The sequence below is a fragment of the Tachypleus tridentatus genome, chromosome 12, assembly GCF_004210375.1.
Source record: "Tachypleus tridentatus isolate NWPU-2018 chromosome 12, ASM421037v1, whole genome shotgun sequence".
Lineage (NCBI taxonomy): Eukaryota > Metazoa > Arthropoda > Merostomata > Xiphosura > Limulidae > Tachypleus > Tachypleus tridentatus.
In genome coordinates, this window is record NC_134836.1 from 125,458,632 (window position 1) to 125,482,492 (window position 23,861).

The 23,861-nt window shown below is 37.2% G+C and overlaps 2 protein-coding genes across 2 annotated transcripts; both read right to left on the reverse strand.

The window, feature by feature from the left end:
* Positions 1-1,043: 1,043 nt before the first annotated feature.
* LOC143235767 (uncharacterized) lies at positions 1,044-3,364 on the reverse strand. The gene is made up of 2 exons (XM_076473969.1): positions 3,026-3,364; positions 1,044-1,523 (listed from the first exon to the last, which is right to left on the reverse strand). Exons 1-2 carry the CDS (start codon positions 3,083-3,085, stop codon positions 1,044-1,046), a joined length of 540 nt encoding a protein of 179 aa, XP_076330084.1. The 5' UTR covers positions 3,086-3,364.
* A 2,873-nt stretch (positions 3,365-6,237) lies between these two features.
* On the reverse strand, positions 6,238-7,495 carry LOC143235768 (general transcription factor II-I repeat domain-containing protein 2-like). Its single transcript, XM_076473970.1, has 2 exons — positions 6,865-7,495; positions 6,238-6,722 (listed from the first exon to the last, which is right to left on the reverse strand). The coding sequence occupies exons 1-2, from the start codon at positions 7,493-7,495 to the stop codon at positions 6,238-6,240; spliced, it is 1,116 nt and encodes a 371-aa protein (XP_076330085.1).
* Positions 7,496-23,861: the final 16,366 nt, after the last annotated feature.

Below are 23,861 nucleotides of genomic sequence, written 5' to 3' on the forward strand. Positions count from 1 at the left end.
CTGACAAAATATAACACATGTGGTTCTTAGTATACATTGGTTCGAGTATAACACATTCATTCGTTTCATTTGTAGCAGTCAAGATGGTGTCTTATAACCTCGTACACAGTTATTCCTCGAACCTGTGGTGGGTAATCACACCTAGGTGTCACTCTGGGATCTACAACATAAGTGGACTCGAACCCCATACAGTCTGATTTGTGATTCCCTTGTGGGCATAGATTGGACAATACTCTTCGTACACGAGTTGTTACATCCTCGCGCCAACTGGCCATTTCACAAGTACAGTTCCATGAATTTGCGTCGAGTCTTAGACTTCTTAGTTGTGGCAAAAGGAAGAGTTCATTTGGCAGAACGTGTAACATGTTGTCATTTAGAATCAGTTCACGTAGTCGCTCTAGATTTTCAAAGGAATTTCTGGCAATACCTCTTAACTTGTTGGAAGATAAATCCAAAGATATTAATAGATTAAGTCCATGGAATGCACCTTGCAACCCTTGTTAACTTGCACTTGTGGCTAAGTCTTTCAACCTCCGGTGTGCACCAATGAAAGCACGGTCGCCAATCGCGGTAATTCTACCCTCTAAGGTCAAGTGTGTCAAAGAATTAGCCCATAAAACATGTGTTCTAATAAAATGTCGTTGTTAACGTTCGGAATATGAAGATATATTAAATTTTCTAGACCTCGAAAACTGAACTTTAGCAGATGAATGGACTTTTCGGCGTGACCAAGGCTCAAACGATAAGTACCATTTAGAAACTGGAAACAATTTGGAAAGATGACTTCAATCGGATTATGTTTTAGCTCGAGCCATTGCAAATGTGGGAGGGTGGGAATGAAACCCAGAGATCCTGTCCAGATTGTTGTTACTGAGATCGAGAACTTCCAACTTCAACAATCCCACTAAAGCTTCAGCCTGTAAGGTCACTATATTGTTGTGCGACAAAGACAATCTCTTTAAGTCTGGGGTCCCATAAAATGAAAAATCTTCTAAAAAAGGTTATCCCGTTTCGCATGAGCTATTTCCTGCAAAGACGAAAGCTCAGCAAGAAGTCTCCAAGAGAATTTCAATATCGCACTCTGATATTTGTAACACTTCTACCGACTTTAACCCATCAAACACTTTTTTGCCTACAAAATTTATCTTCTGCAAAGAAATATATTGAAGATCATGAAGTTGTCGAAAAGCACAAGGTCCTAGGTTCAGCTTATAAGGGTTTTGTCCTGATCCTTGGAAATCAATGCCTCGCAGCTTTGATAAACGAGACAACATGGATTCTGTAACAGTAGCGTTGGGTGCATCTGGTGCCTGAAGTATCGTAAGCATCTCTGTTGCTGATGGAATTTGATCAATTAACTTTTGAATGTTGGTTTCTTGTTGAAGTACACAAAGAGTGGCTCGTAAATTCTGTTCTCTGTTGAACCATCTAGCCATCAAGGTGTGAGAAAGATAAGCCGGTTGGCACTGACATCCTTTAGGGCATGAATCCCCTTGTCTTTGATGCATTTGCATCGAGTTTGCCTATATATAGACGTAAGAAACCTGTTATTATTCTGCAGTAGGTGGAATTAATACTGCTCGTACAACAAACCACAAAAAGTCACCTGACTTGAATTTACATCTGTGTTCTCACTCACAAAAATTATAAACAATGTGTTACCCACAACATGTACGCGGGTGTGATTTTTTCAAGTAAAAAACCAACAAAAAAAACGTAATTAAGATGGTAACATCCTCTACGTGGGGAGAGACCCCCAAGACACCCCCCTGCGTAAGGTTATTTATTTTTATGTTATCATTCCTGATTATTCAAAAACTATTAATATAACTGTAAAGTGATAAAAAAGGACTTAGATGGTATATAACTTTCAAGTAGTAGTTATAAGTGGGACATAAATGGTCCGCACAAATGTTGATACACCAGGGAGGCGTAATCAGTTCTCATAACTTGTATGAATGTTTAAAACCCTTGTTAATAGCGGGCTATTTAGAGTTAGGCTTGTTGAGGGGTAGTTAAGTTTCCTGTAAATTGTATCTTAAGCAAGTTTTCTTGACAAGTTATTCTTTTTTAAAATTTAAAACATTAGGTTTTGAATTTTGAAGACAAATTTTTTCTATATGTTTGTTATGCTTAATGAATATATCTGAGTTTGTTTTCTTTACTTTATGTATAACGTGAATTTCCTATACAAATTCTTCCTTACTTTATAGGTAACTACTAAATGCAATGGTAATTAGTGAACAAATAGCTTCTAATTTTCAGATTTCGGAACTTGAGAAACGGGTTCGAATATTTGTAATACTGTAAAACAGCCCCCATTTATAATAGTGGCAATATAGAAGGCAGGATCTAGCGTGTTACTTGCATGGATGCTTTCTTTCTGGGTAGTAGTTAAAATTTATGGAGGGAGACGTCCTTCATAGCTTTGCTATAAATGTAATCTAACTTCAGTATTACACTTAATAAAATCATGTCATAGCTGTTTATATGTTTGTTTTTTGAATTTCGCACAAAGCTTTTCGAGGGCTATCTGTGCTAGCCGTCCCTAATTTAACAGTGTAAGACTAGAGGGAAGACAACTAGTCATCACCACCCACCGCCAACTCTTGGGCTACTCTTTTACCAAAGAATAGTGGGATTAACCGTCACATTATAACGCCCTTACGGCTGAAAGGGCGAGCATGTTTGGCGCGACGGCGATGCAAATTTGCGACCCTCAGATTACGAGTCGCACGCCTTACGCTTGGCCATGCTGGGCCGTGTCATAGCTAAATAGCAGTATATCATATAAAATTTTGTTTAATAAAAATATGTATGCTATAATTAATTTAATCAAACATTCTGCTTCACATTAAAAAACACAAATCTAAATTTATGTCTGTAAATACGTGTTTATACATAAACGTTATAAGTGAAAGCTTTTCACCTGAACTATAGATCAGTAATGCGTTCATAAGACTAAAAAGTTTAAAATTAATAAACAGATAACACAAAAATTGAAGATAAATTCAGATGAGCTTACCTGGATATAAACAGGAGATGTTAAAACCACAAAAACGAAAAGTGTACAAACATCTATCATGATTTCCGATTTCAGAGTGAAGTTTGTGAAAAGTTAAAAGGAATAAAACTTTCTACGACTTCTTATTTCCAAGTTTGAAATGTTGTTAAGTAGATGTATTTCATAGCTCATCATACGCAGTGAAATCAAGTCAGAACCAATTAATCTAACTGTTGCTGTCTCTTTAATCTCTAATTAGGAGATAACTTTAAATTCCCATCAACACACACTAAACAAAATTATTTTTGTTGGTTTTAGTTACCAACGTCTTATACAACAACTCTTTCTTTTGAATTTAATCCGGTGTTTAATCCATTACAACCACGCAGTTAAGTCTGCAAAGGAATGTATGTTATAAAATTATAACTGTTTGTAAAGTAAGACGTCTGGTGTGATAAAATCTTCGAATTGAGGGTCATAGGAGGCAGTTAAAGAAACGCCTCTTCCTGCTTCCCCACAGTAATAGTCCAACTTCCGGAATATCCGATTTTCATGTTGAACAAAAATGTGGAAAACACAGCTAGCGATTCTCTGGGCAGTTTCCTCAATATGACAAATGGTTTGAAATGTGTCAACATCATAACTAAATATACACCTCTAATCATATATATATATATATGTGTGTATGAAAGAGGCAACGTTTTATTCATAGATTGTCATTAAAGGTCTTGGGATTCACCAAGTTAGTTCAGATCATAAGGTGAACGTTTACAGTCTTGAGATAAGAAGTTATCAACAACATGCTGACCGACATCAGACAAGTCGTAAGAGCGTAATGGCGGTTTATGTGGTGACCACTTGTTTTGTTTTTTACTGTTGTTTATTTATTTCTTTTATCGTTCATATTCCTCAAAAGTAGTTTCTGATCAAATTCATACTTAAAAGTAAGCTTGTAACATTTAAACACTTAAATCAATTCGTGATGACGAAACCCACTTGAAGTAAAATAATAAATCAGTTCGACTATGATTTTCTACACCCCGAGGAAAAGAACACCAACTCCTGAAGTTTTTTGTAGTTTTATAAGGTGTTATATCAATGGCCGGGATTTTATAAATTATTTTGAGAAAATAGTTGCGTTGTTTAGTCCACTTAACCCCAAACGAATAATTTAATTTTAAATAACATTTGTTACTGGCTACGTTAAATTTTGACGAAGTTTGCAGATTTAACTTCACAAACAAACTTTTCAACTTAATTTCTGTTAAACGTTGTTACTGTATAAGGCCTAAAATCGTTTTAGATTTTCCTTGTTTAATAAAAGCGTGTTAAGGCGTTCGACTCGTAATCGCAAGGTCGCGGGTTCGAATCGGTCGCACCAAACATGCTCGCCCTTTCAGCCGTGTGACAGTCAATCCTACTATTCGTTGCTGAGTAGCCCAAGAGTTGGTGGTGACGACTAGTTGCCTTCCCTCTAGTCTTACACTGCTAAATTAGGGACGGCTAGCGCAGATAGCCCTCAGTAGCTTTGCGCGAAATTCAAAAAAACAACAACAGTACTTTTATTGCACTGATAAACCTACAGAAACACTAAGTTTTTTGTAAACAGCTTTACTTAGCGAGTATTTTATCGATCAATTATTTATATACTTGTTTCCTGAACTAACTACTTACTTGTGTTTCCAGCTAATCTTCCGATGTCCGGATATTAAACGAAGTTATTAGGTTCTTGAAATCATTGAAAACTTTCTGGGACTATATTTATGAATTTACTTGATCTTAACATCATTCACCCTCCTGCTAGTTTTTTAAATTAAAACTTGAAAAAATATAGCTTACAACAATAGCAAACTCCTCTTAAGGACGTCAATCCCAGACTAACACCAGAACTTAATGCAAGTAAAATAGTGGGATATACTTCTTCGTCATCACGTTATAACATTACTCAGAAACCTCATGTGTTACATAACGTTTTATTTTTCCGATATCAATAAATTAAGGTTTAATATATTAGTTTAACTGTAGTACTTAGAAGTCTAGCGGTTAACTGCTGACCAACGATCCAGTCTATCAAACGTTATGTCACTGAACATGTTCATCACTTTCAGCTTTGGGGCATTAGAAAAATAATAGTCACACCTGTTATTCCGTTTAATGATTGGTCAAATTCCTTGTGGCAACAGATGATTCTTTCTAGTCGGTCAGTCAATTAATTTCGAGTATACCTGAGCTCTAAACCTGGTCTGTAATGCTTAAAGAAAGGCGACTATACACAGATTGATATGCCAATAAAGTATTAAATAAAAGCTGGAAAGTAATTTAATAAACAATTCGTTGATATTGAAAGTAGTCTATATGCATCCGAGGTTTGGGCTTTTTTTTATTCTCACCTTATGCGGGTTAACTGACCAGATCAGACAACTTAAGAGTCAGGCATAGTGATCTCTACTGACCAGACCAGTGGTTCTCAACCTTTTTTTTTTGGCGGGCCACATGATGACCCGATCTGGACTCGCGGGCCGCAAGTCACTAAATTATAGTAAATTCTCTGATAAATTGATGCCGTCCTTTTACATCTTATTGAATGGTTCGATTATTAGAGTGGTTACCTCCTATTACACTTTTAGTTGCATTGCAACGTATGTTATAATTATTTCTTGTGCGGAGGAAGCCAAAGAAAAACGCTGAATATCGTTTCACTTTGGTCCACGTTAGTATGTTATTAAGTTGTATACCGATACAAATTATAAGTAATAATTATTTTAAGAGGTGTAAATAAGTAAAATGTCAGTATGACCAGACAGACAATGGATTTATTGAAAATATATACAAAAATATTCCAAGTCATATCAGCACACTCAAGCTATTCAAACCAAAATAAAATTTAAACACCCAACCATGAACCTGCAAGTCTTTGTGAATTAGTCAATGTGACTGTTGGAATTGTTTCTGCGAGTCCACCAAGGAATCAAAACGAGGAGTCATTGTTGTTGAAGCGACTTGAAGGAGCTGGGTCATGTGACTGTCAGTAAGACGACTGCGGAATTTCGATTTTATGCGAATTAATTTCGAGAAAACCATCTCGCAAGTATATGTTGATCGAATATGCGCCTGACGGTAAGCATTTTCAAGGCTGAGGAAAAGTTTTTTGAGGCATGCGTCGCCAAAATCGATGAGAGAATTTCCATGGAAGGCAGTCTTGAGCGAAATATCTGCCTGCAGGTCAATCAGCTCTAGCTGGTATTGTGCGGGTGCATCACTCGGGTTGCATTGAAAGGTGCGAAGAAAAAATGCAGTTCCTCTATTGATGTCTTGAAATCCTTGAAGCGATGATCGAATTCAACCTTGAGATCCACAAGTACTTCTGTATATGAAAACGACGAAGCACTAAATTCAGCCAAAGTCGGAAAATGAAGAGTACTGCCGCGCTGAAGCTGAGATATCCACAGCTCTAACTTCGATGTAAATGCAGTAAAGTGGCAAACAACTCGTGACATTTTATCCTTTCCTTGAAGTTGCAGGTTAAGATGCGCCAAGTGACCTGTTATGTCAACAAAAGCGAGATCTTGAAGCCACTGATTGTCGTTGAGCTGAGGAACATCCTCACCTTTTTCCTGGAGGAAAGTCCGTATTTCTGGGAGTAAAGCATGGAATCTTTTTATGACAGACGATCGGCTCAGCCAGCGCACTGCCGTGAAAATGATGACGTCGCCGTAGTCTGCGTTGATATCAACAAGAAACTGCTTAAACTGGCGATGATTAAGCGCATTCGCACGGATCCAGTTCACGGTCGAAAACTATGTCCGTAACATGCTTAAATTTCAGCGATTTTGCAACTACGTTTTCTTGGTGAACGATACAGTGGTGCCATACAACAGGTTTCAGTTCCTCGGCCTGACGCCATCTTGTAATGTGACCTTGCAGCCCCTCACCGAGGCCAAGCATAGAAGGAGCACCATCGGTTGCTACGCCGACTAACTTCGCTGGATCAAGCTCCGCATCCTTGAGGACAGTCATCATCTGTTGGAAGATCTCAGCACCTAGTCGAACCATGAAGAGAGCGAATAGAAAGAAGTTCTTCGGTGATGGTAAAATCAGGCTTAACTCCGCGAATGAAAAAGCGAGCTGCTCGATGTTGGCAATGTCTTTCGTACCGTCAAGGGCAATCGAATAGCAAACGAAATTCTTTGATTCACTCATCAATTGTTCTCGTAGGTCGTTTGAAATGCACTCCCGTCTGGTCACTGTGTCGTTGCTCAGCTGCAGTTTCGTTGCCTTTTGAGTTGAAGTCGGGCAGCAGTTTTCAGTGAATAGAAGAATGCCTTGTTTCAGGATCTCACCATCGGTGTACGGTCTCATGCGACTTGCCAACAGATGACTAAGCTTGTAGGACGTCAGAGTTACATCCGTGATTCGTTTACAATTCTTGTGAATATGTTTGTTTGAGTTCGATAGTTCCTTTTCAGGGTTCGAGTTTGGCCTCACGTGCATGTTCCTTGTATTTATCCAGGCTTGAGGAGTGAAGCGAACGATAGTGGCGTTCTAAGTTAGATCGCTTCATCACAGTTATGATTTTATTGCACAGAAGACAACAACATCTTCCTTCTTTTCTATGAAGAAAAATCTAATTCCCACTCGGTGTTGAAACGGCGATTCTCGTCTGAAACAGTGCGGGCTTTCTTTAGCAGCGGCGTGTTCATCTTAATGGGGTCTTTACAAATAACAAATTTTCAAGCGACACGCCTTAGCGTTCACTGTATATTGTTCCTATGACTACCACCTCACCTAATTCAAGCCCTTCGGAACACGAGATTCGCGACAGCCGTAGCCGACAAACGGGGAGAAGTGAGAAGTAGGTCACAACAATAGTGCGTCACGAACTCGAACAGCTAATCAGCGTCTTAGAGGAAACAATGGAGAGAAGATGAGTCATGGCGAATACACGCAGGAGCGGGCGCAATGGGCGGTGAAACCAGAATGAACGTGATCGGAGGAAAGCTCGTTGCTGTTGGCGACTCGGTAGAAACGTTGGAGAGATATCGTCACTATTGTCGACGCGGTATCGAGTCAAAGTTAAGTTCATTGCATATGGGTCAAGGCAATGGCTAGGAAAGCGTAAACACACACACACACACATACCACAGTGAGTAGCCTACATGTACATGTTATATACAGTGCATATTTTTTATTTTGATTATTTGAGTTATATTAGGATGTCATCATTGGAAGTGATCTGCGGGCCGCACATCGCATGCTCGCGGGCCGCAGGTTGGCCAGGACAGACAATCATCAACAGAACAACCTACTTAACAGCAAGACTAGCACTACATATCAGCACTAACTCACCTAAAAGTTCCGAAATATTTAGCGCCATTGTGAAAACTCAACCTAGCGATGTGTTCGCAAGAACTCGTGCTTCTGTGCCACTGGGGAACACATAATTTAGGCCCGGCATGGCCTAGCGCGTTAAGGCGTGCGCTTCGTAATCTGAGGGTCGCGGGTTCGCGCCAGGTCGCGCTAAACATGCTCGCCCTCCCAGCCGTGTGGGCGTTATAATGTGACAGTCAATCCCACTATTCGTTGGTAAAGAGTAGCCAAGAGTTAACGGTGGGTGGTGATGACTAGCTGCCTTCCCTCTAGTCTTACACTGCTAAATTAGAGATGGTTAGTGCAGATAGCCCTCGTGTAGCTTTGCGCCAAAATTCGAAACAAACCAAACAAGTTAGTGAGTTTACACTATGCAACAAAAGTTTTATTTTTTTTGTTCCTGGACAGAAATTGTTATTTCTCAATCGCTCATGTCTAAAATAAATGGGAAAAAAGACCTATTTTTTTTCCTTCAAACTTTGCTTTTGTGACCTGTGTAATAAAATCTTCAGATTTACTTATTTTCCAGAATATGCTAGTCAGATTCAGTGCTGAGTAGCTAATAGAGAATGTTTCTAGAACTTTCCATGGTAATATATATACAAGGCCTCACCACTCACCAATTCAGTTTAGTTCTAGCTGCCTAAGTGAACACAAAACCTATCTGATTTTTTATTAGATATGGCATCAAGAAGCTGCAAGCATTCTCCAGATGCATTCTGCTATGTATGTGGCCAATTGTATGAATATAAGAGTGAAAAAAGTACTCTGTGACAGCATCTGCTAAAATGTGTGAAGTCTACAAGGCATATTTCGGCATTCCTGTCGGAGATCAAGACAAACCCTGGGGACCTCATTTTACCTGCGACCACTGCAAAAAAAAACGTTTGAAGGGAATAATGACCATTTTCTGTGCTTTTACAACATAAGAAATTAAGAAATAACACATATTATCCAGAAACAAAATTTGTGTTACATAGTGTAATTTACAATAGGCACGTAAACATCCGACTAGTTTATTTTATCAGATACTGTAACTGGTACACAAATATAAGAATAACTAATGAGTCATAACGGTCATAACACCAACACCAAGTGAAATTGGTTACATGTAAACCGTCACGTGAATTAAAGTGCAATCGTTTTAGTGTTTTATAAAATCCTCAAGTTTCAACCACTTGCTCTGAATCGCCTATAAACTGTTGTTCTCATAAAGTGCTCCTTAAGTCACTTTTAAGTTACTAGTAGTAGCTCTGGGTCACCTGTAAACTACTGTGTTCTTTCAGTCATTAATAGTTGCTCTGGGTCACTGTGTTCTTTTTAAGCCACTTTTCAACTACTAGTATGTGCACTGAGTTGTGGGTTAATGATGTGAGTTACGACTTGCTTGTGCATCAATAAGAACTGCTCATGCGCACCATTACCAAGAGTTAAAGTGACCCTTGAGACAAAAGCTATGTGACTCTACCAAAGAGCGATGGACTGACATGGTGGTGCGAGATGGCATGTTGTGAAAGGTGTCGGACGGACGGACAGTAGATGTACTTGAAGTCACGTGATATTTGTGTCATAGAAGATAGTTGCGTGAATAGAAAGTTTCCATCTTGGAACCATTACGATGTGACACAATGGCTGTGCCGTGTGATGCCATCTGGTGTGGCTGGGTACAGTGGAGGCTGCCATATTCGATCGACTGGGACAATGGTTAAAACTTTGTGTACTATGCAATAAGAGTTGTTATAAGGATGACATTTGTATCAGCTCATTAATGTCTAAGAAAGAAATAGTGTTTCCGATACCTTTTAAGCAACCATCGTCGAAGGTCTGCAATAGTCTCGAAAGTCTATGATGACTGGTAGTGTCATAGAATAATTTATTAACTTCTTTTGTAAAATAATATAAAATATCTGTGTGGATTATTAATATGAAGGCTAGATGGTAACTAAGAACATGAGTTACGTTATCAAAGATGTTCACGGAAAGTGTACTTGTCTTGGAGAGGTATTTCTGTTATTCAAAGCGAATGAATTGGAACAAAACCTCGATAAATACATCGCCACGACTGTAGTGGTGCCATAGGACTTCGGTGCCATCTTGTCAATGGTTCTTCATGATCTTCATTCAAAATGACAACTGTATGTGTGTGCCATGTTCATTCAATGTCTTGTCGAAATGGTTAACTTCAGTGATCTTATTCAAAATGACAACTGTATGGACGTGGTGCCATGTAGGATGACTTCATTCAGTGCCATCTTGTCCGAAATGGTTATGCTAACTTCAGTGATCTTATTCAAAATGACAACTGTATGGTCGTGGTGCCATGTAGGATGACTTCATTCAGTGCCATCTTGTCCGAAATGGTTATGCTAACTTCAGTGATCTTATTCAAAATGACAACTGTATGGTCGTGGTGCCATGTAGGATGACTTCATTCAGTGCCATCTTGTCCGAAATGGTTATGCTAACTTCAGTGATCTTATTCAAAATGACAACAGTGATCTTATTCAAAATGACAACTGTATGGACGTGGTGCCATGTAGGATGACTTCATTCAGTGCCATCTTGTCCGAAATGGTTATGCTAACTTCAGTGATCTTATTCAAAATGACAACTGTATGGTCGTGGTGCCATGTAGGATGACTTCATTCAGTGCCATCTTGTCCGAAATGGTTATGCTAACTTCAGTGATCTTATTCAAAATGACAACTGTATGGTCGTGGTGCCATGTAGGATGACTTCATTCAGTGCCATCTTGTCCGAAATGGTTATGCTAACTTCAGTGATCTTATTCAAAATGACAACTGTATGGACGTGGTGCCATGTAGGATGACTTCATTCAGTGCCATCTTGTCCGAAATGGTTATGCTAACTTCAGTGATCTTATTCAAAATGACAATGGCCATACGAGGCCGCCATCTTGGTAGATGTGATCTAGAGAGTCAATGTCTGTCATCTTAGCAATATGTCTGCGTCCACGGATCTATAACTGTCACGTTATAGGTTAAGCAGATGTAATCTCCATGACATAGAGGGTTCATGGTTTGCATTGCGTGGAAACAGAGTTCAGTCTTCAAATGAACATAGCCATCTAGGATTATTACTTAATTATAAAGTAACGTATGTAACTGATGTGTGTTATCTACTTAATGTGGTGGCCAACAAACTTTAGTGAGTAGTGAGCTAGTTATATTGATTGTTCAATAGCTAAAATAATTTAACTATTTTATTTCTGAATATTACATTTAAAATTACAAGAGGCATTTCGAACACACATTTACAACGAGCGTCACCTGATCTACGTTAAAGATTAAAATACATGAAATATGTAAACTTCATGACGTACCTTATCTCGTGTATGTATATCGACCTCCATTCATATAAGTACCTTCGTAATATAATGTTTTTATAGACGCCATCGAATATCTAGATGTTGAAAAGTTCGGCCTAAGAAAACTGTGTTTGGTATAGTAGTATAAAAACTAGGACACTAGTTATAATTTATATAACTTATAAAATTACAATGTATAGTGTTTAACGATAACGCTTGTAGATTGTCGTATTATAAAATAAGTTTTATTAGGTTTGGTACTTAGGACATTCGACTAAAACGCACGAGCGCTAGCCTTTTCTAATTTCCAAGTATCAAACTATAAGGAAAGCAGCTACACAACACTTCCACTTTCCGGATTACTCTATCAACTAATAGTGGGATTGACAGGGACTTTCTGATGTCCCCACGGCGGAAAGGACGAACACGTTTGGGGGGTGGGACTCAACTCCGAAATCGACAGATCAAACGTCAAAATGAAACTTAAAATAATACAAACCAGTCTCACAAGTTAATATTTAGTCGGCATTCTCTTTGATTTCAGTACTGCTTTGCATCAACGTCTCGTGCATTCAGTGAGTTTGTCCAGATATTCCCGAGTGTTTGCCATCCTTCTTCAAGTACTTCAAAAATGTTTTTTTCGGCTTGTGATCTTTCATTAATCTGTTTAATCCGGTTGAAAATTTATGAGTTGAGTTAATATCAGGTGGTTGGCTTGGCCATTCAATGACATCAAGTCTTATTTCTAAGATAATCTTTCAACGACTCTACAGTTGCAGAGAAACTTGTTGAATCATTTAGTAGCTTAATTAGAATACGATCTGAGAAACTACAGCACGGCCCGGCATGGCCAAACGCGTAAGGCGCGCGACTCGTAATCCCAGGGTCGCGGGTTCGCGCCCGCGTCGCGCTAAACATGCTCGCCCTCCCAGCCGTGGGGGCGTTATAATGTGACGGTCAATCCCACTTTTCGTTGGTAAAAGAGTAGCCCAAAAGTTGGCGGTGGGTGGTGATGACTAGCTGCCTTCCCTCTAGTCTTACACTGCTAAATTAGGGACGGCTAGCACAGATAGCCCTCGAGTAGCTTTGTGCGAAATTCCAAAAAAACAAACTACAGCACTTGTTATGAAAAAATAGAACTAAAATTATGAAAAGTTTAGGTACAAAAGCCAGTGTTAAAATTATGATTTGAGATCATGTTTGAATGGATCTCGTCGCGTGCTTTCTAAAAACATAGTTTCACACATTTTTCTGTTAACTAATAAAAGATATAACAACGTTTTCAAGGGGGACACTTATTTTGTCCACTCTCTGTAATATGAATGAATTTTAATTTCATATATACCAAATCATTGGTGAAATTATTAGAAACCCCATGCGTAAAGTTCGGTTTCTAAAGACCCACTTGAATATAATGGACAGTAAATAGTCCTAGCTTATCTGTTAGCTGCACGAGTTTCTAAACAAAATCTAATTGAACTCGAGAATGGTAGTTTTTTATCATGACGTGCGAGTTTCAGGTCTCTAATTTAATGTTATTTGTTTGGTGGGTTTTGTGTAAGACTAGAGGGAAGCCGGCTAGTCAATACCACCTACAATCACACCGAATAACGGAATTTGACTGTAATAAAAACAAACAAACTTGCGCACGTCTCTAAACTCTAGAGGGTGGTTTCTTGGTCGCTTCTCGCTGAGCGTCATCTCAACAGACCGTCAACATCTCTACTCGCTTGTCGCACTCGGCTGTGAGTTGTTGGAAAACTCAAGAGTATAATGAAACTTGATCCTTCTAAGAGAAGGTATAAACATAATAAAATACACAGTTGTTAAAAACTAATTTACAGTTCACAGGTTCCTTCGTTGTTCACGTATGTTCAAACAATACAATAAAAATGTTGTTCTGTGTTTGGAAAATGTAGCAAGAAATTAAACGTTTCAGAAGATTCGTTAATTAAAGTTTTAGACTAATGACACAGGAAGGGAAATAACTTACAAATGACGTGGATTAATCTGGAGAAACCGGTTATTGAAACAACGTTGAAGGTATAAATGATATGGATTAACCTGGAGAAACCGGTTATTAAAACAACGTTAAAGGTATAAATGACGTGGATTAAACTGGAGAAAACTGTTATTAAAACAACGTTGAAGGTATAAAATGACATGGATTAATCTGGAGAAACCAGTTATTAAAACAACGTTAAAGGTATAAATAACATGGACTGACCTGAAGAAACCGGTTATTAAAACAACGTTGAAGGTATAAAATGACATGGAATAATCTGGAGAAACCGGTTATTAAAACAACGTTAAAGGTATAAATAACATGGACTGACCTGAAGAAACCGGTTATTAAGACCCACAAGTCACTGTTTAAATATGTGATCTGTGTTTGACATTTAAATTATGGCGAAATCGCGTCGACTAGTTATGTAATAAATTTTCAAATATTTTGAAACTATATCTGAAATACCAAACTGATAAGTCACAGTAAAGTGGTAGGTGTGACCTGGTCGTTAGGACTGTCTATTCAGTTTACTCGTGGGATCTAAGTATATTGGGCCGAAAATATTCGGCCTTTCAGCCGTATTGATGTTATAATATGACAACATATCTCACCATTCACTGGTAAGAGTGGCCTTACAGTTGGTGGTGGGTACGGCCGGTCTGATGTTTGGCTCCGTTTGATTCGTAGTTTATATAATTAGAGACGGCGGCAGATAGTCTTAACAGCTTTGTAATAAACAGTCACACAAATCAAAACAGCAGGCATAGTATTTTCAAACGGTTTCTCTTAGATTTCTATGTGGTTGCTCGAACAAGAGGTTTTTGATGACTATTACAGTCGATAGAAGTAAGGGTTGTTTGTTATTGAATTTCGCGCAGAGATACACGAGGGCTATGTGCGCTAGCTGTCACTAATTTAGCAGTGACAGACTAGAGGGAAGGCAGCTAGTCATCACTACCCACCGCCAACTCTTGGAGAGCTGTAACCTTCCAACAACTGTCTGCAGCAATGAAGGGTAATATAGATGTGGGACGTTGTGGGCTTGAGCATCCACATCTCGGTCTCGCTTTTTTTTTATGGTTTAGTTTGTTTGTTGTTCTTATTTGTTCAACATGTTAGTCTAGCACATGTAGATTAAGACTGGTAGAAGGTGTATCCCCAATTCAATGTGGGTGTCCTACATTAAGCCACTTTTACAACCAGGGTTCATTTTATTTTCCACATTATAACATTTATGCAGCGTCTTCTATGTGGTTTTCGTGTTGTTTAGGCCTGATATACGTTATTTATATTCAAACACACACACATTAGTTTGTCCTAAAATTAATTTAATACATTTATGGATATTCAAAGATTGAAAATAATGAAAGATCAAGGTATAACCATAATCGATAATATTTAACCATCGTTTTACAGGAAAACAGACATACTAAACCTTGATGGGACGATATTTTATAGTAAAAAGTTAATAAAGCAAATAACCTCGTGAGATAAAATATTCAAGACAAAGACCATACATAGGTTATTATTACCTGCTGCATAACACACGTGGTAATGTTTCTAACATGATTATGTGTGTGATCCTTCCGACTACACTTTCCACTAAAAGAACCAAGCTTATCCTAGAAATCTCACGAAATTAACGTCAATATATTTGCTGGAGAGGTAGGATTATAAATCTTTTAATCCATTTGTTGATAGGATGCGACATAGTCGTGCATTACTTCAACAGTATCTGTCTTGAAACATTGTCTGTTGGTCTATTTTCTCTGGTTTTGGTTTTAGTTTTACATCGAAAGAAAAGGAACAGTTTATGCTATCTCAAAATTTATTAATAGTAATCTTTCTGTAGAACGAAAGGCTTTTTTTGTCAGACTAAATGAACACTGTTACAAATGACAGCACGAACGAGTTGTTTTCTGGTTTGTTATAGCAAGTTGTAGTCGTAATATTTATCGCCTGAAATTTGAGAAACTTAAAGTTGAGTGTAGCGAGGTGTACAGGTTGGTCTTACAGTACACGCGCACTTTCCATGTAGAGCAACAAAAGGGTTAATTTTGTTCCCAGCTTTCAAACTGACAGAGAAGGGCCTTCCATCAGAAGGTTTAAAAAAACAGCTTGTAACCTTGACGAGGGACTCAGTGTCATTCCGAAAGAAGAAACTGAACTGGCCTTTCTGTTTCAGTACAGGAAGTGCTTTCTGTTAAAAGTCTATTCGTAACGTTATTGTTTTGTGTAAGTCGGAGTTGATAGATATATTTCACTTTTCTCCAAAACTGTCTCTGATTCATTTGTGGATATGAATTTCTAGCTTTCTTTCAAACAATATATTACTGACTTGTTGTTCTCCGGTGGGACAGTCTGTGGATTTACAACACTACAATCTGGGGTTCGATTCCCCGCGGTGAACACACCAGACAGCCCAATGTGGCTTTGCTGTAAAGGACAAGCAAGAAATACTGACTTGTTTCTGTTCATCCCACTAGAGGGCATTGATATATACTCAGGGGGTGAGTGGGGTCCAGCCCTTTCCTTATAGTTCCATAGTGCCCATTCCTTAGTCATAGTAACTTGTCGACAGTTACTAAACGATATGCGTGGTTACACACCCTGCTTGCTGCGAGTCATTAGGTAAAAATGTTTAAAAAATATTCCAGTGCTTAACAGAATGGGACACATAATCTTAGGTTTTTACAGTAACATACTGTTATATGTTATTTAGGGTTAATAAGCAAGTTTAGTTTCGTGAAAAGCTACACGAGGGCTATCTGCTCTAGCAGTGCCTAATTTAACAGCTTAAGGTTAGAGGGAAGACAACTAGTCATCACCACCCACCGCAAACTCTTAGGATGCTCTCTTACCAACAAATAGTAGGATTGATGGACACATTGTAACGTTCTTACGGCTAAAAGGGCGAGCATGTTCGGTGTGACGGGGATTCGAACCCGCGACCCTCCGATTAGAAATCGAGCGCCCTACCCACGTGGCCATTTAGGTTTGGTTTGAGAGTTTCAAATTGTTTATAAGACCAATTGAACAGGAAGGAATATGTATTTGTCTGTTTTTATCCTACGTGTATCAGAGGTAAACAACAGTACCCATAGTTTCCTCTAACCCTTCCAAATAACAAACACCACCACCAAAACCAAACAAAAATACCTGACCTTACAATGCTTGAAAAGTACATTTTTTTTGTTAGTGACCCCCTGTGTTTTTAATAATGTCTACACTTTGTTGTAGGAGCACATTTTGAGAAATGTTTGTTGTAACATTCAATGTAAAGTACTGATACAATACAATCTCTTTAAGCCTTTTTGTAAAACAAATAGATGAGCCTTTTTGTAATCATTGGTGTTAATTTTATCTGGAATCTTCGTTCATAAGGAGCTTCGAAATGTTTGTTTTCAAAACGTCGGTGAGGTCCAGATATATATTTGTATATTAAACCGTAGCAGTTATTTAGTTTCTATTACTGTTTCGCCATGTTTAAACAAACACAACTACTGATACGATACTGCAAGGAAACAAGTTTATCTTTAAACATTTAATAAATTTGAAAACTCAAGGGTTGTTTTTCGTATTAATGTTCTTCACACACAGGATACGTGAACTGTCACATGAAATAGTTAAGTACGTGAATCGAATTCAATGGGCTGTCACGTGGATAAATAAAACTGCCACGTCACAGAGTGGAAAGAAGTGCAGTGAAAATGAGAAGAGTACTGAAACCGATTTTATAAAGGGAAATGTTTGAGTAACAAAACAAATATATATATATATATATATATTATACTTATAATTCTCTTTAATACATCTACATGTTTATTTATTTTGGAATTTCGCGCAAAGCTACTCGAGGGCTATCTACGCTAGCCGTTCCTAATTTAGAAGTGTAAGACCAGAGGGAAGGCAGCTAGTCATCACCAGCCACCGCCAACTCTTGGACTCTCTTACCAACGAATAGTGGGATTGACCGTCACATTATAACGCCCCTACGTCTGAAAGGACGAGCGTGTTTGGTGAAACAGGGATTCGAACCCGAAATACATCTACATATAATTTCCAAAATTCTCATTAAAGAAATAAAAATTCAGAAGGTTTTGCTGAAAAATTCTGATAAATATTTTTAGTTATAACAAGAACTGCCCGCATATTAAAGACTCGTGTAAAGTCTGAAAATTGGTAGTTACTTAATGGGTGGTTGTTAGGAGTTATAATAGTTTGTTTAGGTAAGTTGATTGGGCTTTTAAAACTATATACTAGTACAATTTATCTATTGCATTTCTAATTACGTTAGGTTGTTGCTTTACTACTATAATGAGGTCTGGGACTGCCAATCTCAGGAGGTAAGTTTATCTTACATACCCTCAAGTGGTCGAACCTCATTTCGTTTATTTTACTTTGGAGAGCAGTCACCTTCTCCAACTATCTGAAGGCAGTGAAGAATGATATAGATATAGGGCGTTGTTGGCTCCAGCACCCGTATCTCGCTCTAATAACTTGTATTTCTTTTGATGACTTTATTTGATATTTTAATGAATTTATTCATGTAAGACTGTCAAACAGACGTTGAGACTGATAGACGGTGTATCCCCACTGCAATGGGGGTCCCTCTTGTTCAGCCGTCTCCAAAACCTAGGGTAAATTTTATACCCCACACTATAGCTTGTACCGTGGGTATTCTTTTAATTTATGGAGCTTCCTTAACTTGTTTGTTTTTGGAATTTCGCACAAAGCTACTCGAGGGCTCTCTGTGTTAGCCGTCCCTAATTTAGCAGTGTAAGACCAGAGGGAAGGCAGCTAGTCATCAACACCCACCGCCAACTCTTGGGCTACTCTTTTACCAACGAATAGTGGGATTGACCGTCACATTATAACGCCTCCACGGCTGAAAGTGTGAGCATGTTTGGCGCGAAGGGGATGCGACCCTCAGATTACGACTCGCACGCCTTAACAGTCCTTAACTTAATTTTGTTTTTTGGGGTCTGTTTTGTGCATAAATATACTGATATATGTACATTGAACACACACATGTACATGAATCCAGTATGCAGTACTTAGAGTGCCCTGTAATACATACTAGCATATAATTTAGTAACACACATTTGCCGTTCACTGAAACTTCACTAATTCATTTACGTAAACGCAGTGTCTCGTACATTTCGTAAACAAAATGAACCTTTCACGCTTCCTACGTTTAAATTTCTGCTACGTAACAGATGGGATAATAATTTAGTATGCACTTGTAATTGATACACGTGAAGAAATACAAAACGTACATTATTTGAATGTATTCATACGCTACCATATGTTCAATAGCGAACTATAACGTGGTAAACAGTGAACGTTTAAAGTCGTGTGTGAAAGTTACACAATCGTTGAGAAAAGTGAAAATTTGCAACCTTGTGATAATCGCTTTTAAAGTCATCAGAAGATGTTTGTTTCGTGTAATGAAATTTCAAAATCACTGTCGCCTGTATTCTCAAATCGTGTGGAACAGAATGACTAATAAACCGTGAGTTTTTAAAATAATATAAAATTTAAAACCAGTTGAGCTATTTGTTCTTGAACAAGTCAAAATCTTAAAAATAGTAGTAAAAAGTAGTTTCTTTTGGTTCACAGATGATACTAAACAAAATCTCACCTAGTTATAACTTCTAGTCCACAGATGATACTAAACAAAATCTCACCTAGTTATAACTTCTTGTCCACAGATGATACTAAACAAAATCTCACCTAGTTATAATTTCTAGTCCACAGATGATACTATACAAAATCTCACCTAGTTATAACTTCTAGTCCACAGATGATACTATACAAAATCTCACCTAGTTATAACTTCTAGTCCACAGATGATACTATACAAAATCTCACCTAGTTATAACTTCTAGTCCACAGATGATACTAAACAAAATCTCACCTAGTTATAACTTCTAGTCCACAGATGATACTAAACAAAATCTCACCTAGTTATAACTTCTAGTCCACAGATGATACTAAACAAAATCTCACCTAGTTATAACTTCTAGTCCACAGATGATACTAAACAAAATCTCACCTAGTTATAACTTCTAGTCCACAGATGACACTATACAAAATCCCACCTAGTTATAACTTCTAGTCCACAGATGATACTATACAAAATCCCACCTAGTTATAACTTCTAGTCCACAGATGATACTATACAAAATCTCACCTAGTTATAACTTTTAGTCCACAGATGATACTAAATAAAATCTCACCTAGTTATAACTTCTAGTCCACAGATGACACTAAACAAAATCTCACCTAGTTATAACTTCTAGTCCACAGATGATACTATACAAAATCTCACCTAGTTATAACTTCTAGTCCACAGATGACACTAAACAAAATCTCACCTAGTTATAACTTCTAGTCCACAGATGATACTTTACAAAATCTCACCTAGTTATAACTTCTAGTCCACAGATGACACTAAACAAAATCTCACCTAGTTATAACTTCTAGTCCACAGATGATACTATACAAAATCACACCTAGTTATAACTTCTAGTCCACAGATGACACTATACAAAATCCCACCTAGTTATAACTTCTAGTCCACAGATGACACTAAACAAAATATCACGTAGTTATAACTTCTAGTCCACAGATGATACTATACAAAATCTCACCTAGTTATAACTTCTAGTCCACAGATGACACTATACAAAATCTCACCTAGTTATAACTTCTAGTCCACAGATGATACTATACAAAATCTCACCTAGTTATAACTTCTAGTCCACAGATGATACTAAACAAAATCTCACCTAGTTATAACTTCTAGTCCACAGATGATACTAAACAAAATCTCACCTAGTTATAACTTCTAGTCCACAGATGATACTAAACAAAATCTCACCTAGTTATAACTTCTAGTCCACAGATGACACTATAAAAATCTCACCTAGTTATAACTTCTAGTCCACAGATGACACTAAACAAAATCTCACCTAGTTATAACTTCTAGTCCACAGATGATACTAAACAAAATCTCACCTAGTTATAACTTCTAGTCCACAGATGATACTAAACAAAATCTCACCTAGTTATAACTTCTAGTCCACAGATGATACTAAACAAAATCTCACCTAGTTATAACTTCTAGTCCACAGATGACACTATACAAAATCTCACCTAGTTATAACTTCTAGTCCACAGATGACACTATACAAAACTCACCTAGTTATAACTTTTAGTCCACAGATGATACTAAATAAAATCTCACCTAGTTATAACTTCTAGTCCACAGATGATACTAAACAAAATCTCACCTAGTTATAACTTCTAGTCCACAGATGATACTAAACAAAATCTCACCTAGTTATAACTTCTAGTCCACAGATGATACTAAACAAAATCTCACCTAGTTATAACTTCTAGTCCACAGATGATACTAAACAAAATCTCACCTAGTTATAACTTCTAGTCCACAGATGATACTAAACAAAATCTCACCTAGTTATAACTTCTAGTCCACAGATGATACTAAACAAAATCTCACCTAGTTATAACTTCTAGTCCACAGATGATACTAGTCCACAAAATCTCACCTAGTTATAACTTCTAGTCCACAGATGATACTAAACAAAATCTCACCTATAACTAGTCCACAGATGACACTAAACAAAATCCCACCTAGTTATAACTTCTAGTCCACAGATGACACTATACAAAATCTCACCTAGTTATAACTTCTAGTCCACAGATGATACTAAACAAAATCTCACCTAGTTATAACTTCTAGTCCACAGATGACACTAAACAAAATCTCACCTAGTTATAACTTCTAGTCCACAGATGACACTAAACAAAATATCACCTAGTTATAACTTCTATTCCACAGATGACACTATACAAAACTCACCTAGTTATAACTTTTAGTCCACAGATGACACTAAATAAAATCTCACCTAGTTATAACTTCTAGTCCACAGATGATACTAAACAAAATCTCACCTAGTTATAACTTCTAGTCCACAGATGATATACTAAAAAATCTCACCTAGTTATAACTTCTAGTCCACAGATGATACACTAAACAAAATCTCACCTAGTTATAACTTCTAGTCCACAGATGATACTAAACAAAATCTCACCTAGTTATAACTTCTAGTCCACAGATGATACTAAACAAAATCTCACCTAGTTATAACTTCTAGTCCACAGATGATACTAAACAAAATCTCACCTAGTTATAACTTCTAGTCCACAGATGACACTATACAAAATCCCACCTAGTTATAACTTCTAGTCCACAGATGATACCATACAAAATCTCACCTAGTTATAACTTCTAGTCCACAGATGATACTAAACAAAATCTCACCTAGTTATAACTTCTAGTCCACAGATGATACTAAACAAAATCTCACCTAGTTATAACTTCTAGTCCACAGATGACACTAAACAAAATCTCACCTAGTTATAACTTCTATTCCACAGATGACACTATACAAAATCTCACCTAGTTATAACTTCTATTCCACAGATGACACTATACAAAATCTCACCTAGTTATAACTTCTAGTCCACAGATGATACTAAACAAAATCTCACCTAGTTATAACTTCTAGTCCACAGATGACACTAAACAAAATCTCACCTAGTCATAACTTCTAGTCCACAGATGACACTAAACAAAATCTCACCTAGTTATAACTTCTAGTCCACAGATGATACTAAACAAAATCTCACCTAGTTATAACTTCTAGTCCACAGATGATACTAAACAAAATCTCACCTAGTTATAACTTCTATTCCACAGATGACACTATACAAAATCTCACCTAGTTATAACTTCTAGTCCACAGATGATACTAAACAAAATCTCACCTAGTTATAACTTCTAGTCCACAGATGATACTAAACAAAATCTCACCTAGTTATAACTTCTAGTCCACAGATGACACTAAACAAAATCTCACCTAGTTATAACTTCTAGTCCACAGATGACCCTAAACAAAATCTCACCTAGTTATAACTTCTAGTCCACAGATGATATTAAATAAAATCTCACCTAGTTATAACTTCTAGTCCACAGATGATACTATACAAACTCACACCTAGTTATAACTTCTATTCCACAGATGACACTATACAAAATCCCACCTAGTTATAACTTCTATTCCACAGATGATACTATACAAAATCTCACCTAGTTATAACTTCTAGTCCACAGATGATACTAAACAAAATCTCACCTAGTTATAACTTCTAGTCCACAGATGATACTAAACAAAATCTCACCTAGTTATAACTTCTACTTCTAGTCCACAGATGATACTAAACAAAATCTCACCTAGTTATAACTTCTAGTCCACAGATGATACTAAATAAAATCTCACCTAGTTATAACTTCTAGTCCACAGATGATACTAAACAAAATCTCACCTAGTTATAACTTCTAGTCCACAGATGATACTATACAAAATCTCACCTAGTTATAACTTCTAGTCCACAGATGACACTATACAAAATCTCACCTAGTTATAACTTCTAGTCCACAGATGATACTATACAAAATCTCACCTAGTTATAACTTCTAGACCACAGATGATACTATACAAAACTCACCTAGTTATAACTTCTAGTCCACAGATGATATAGTAAATAAAAAATCTCACCTAGTTATAACTTCTAGTCCACAGATGATACTAAATAAAATCTCACCTAGTTATAACTTCTAGTCCACAGATGATACTAAATAAAATCTCACCTAGTTATAACTTCTAGTCCACAGATGATATTAAATAAAATCTCACCTAGTTATAACTTCTAGTCCACAGATGACACTATACAAAATCTCACCTAGTTATAACTTTTAGTCCACAGATGATAGTATACAAAATCTCACCTAGTTATAACTTCTAGTCCACAGATGATACTATACAAAATCTCACCTAGTTATAACTTCTAGTCCACAGATGATACTAAACAAAATCTCACCTAGTTATAACTTCTAGTCCACAGATGATACTAAACAAAATCTCACCTAGTTATAACTTCTAGTCCACAGATGACACTAAACAAAATCTCACCTAGTTATAACTTCTAGTCCACAGATGATACTAAATAAAATCTCACCTAGTTATAACTTCTAGTCCACAGATGATACTAAACAAAATCTC

Excerpts from the sequence above, each read along its gene's own strand:
- LOC143235767 (XM_076473969.1), bottom strand. The coding sequence starts at position 3,085 with ATGATAGATGTTTGTACACTTTTCGTTTTTGTGGTTTTAACATCTCCT. Across the intron at positions 1,524-3,025 it reads CATCTCCTGTTTATATCCAG|GCAAACTCGATGCAAATGCA; the intron begins GTAAGCTCATCT and ends GTCTATATATAG.
- LOC143235768 (XM_076473970.1), bottom strand. The coding sequence starts at position 7,495 with ATGCACGTGAGGCCAAACTCGAACCCTGAAAAGGAACTATCGAACTCA. Across the intron at positions 6,723-6,864 it reads ACCTGTTGTATGGCACCACT|ACTACGGCGACGTCATCATT; the intron begins GTATCGTTCACC and ends ATATCAACGCAG.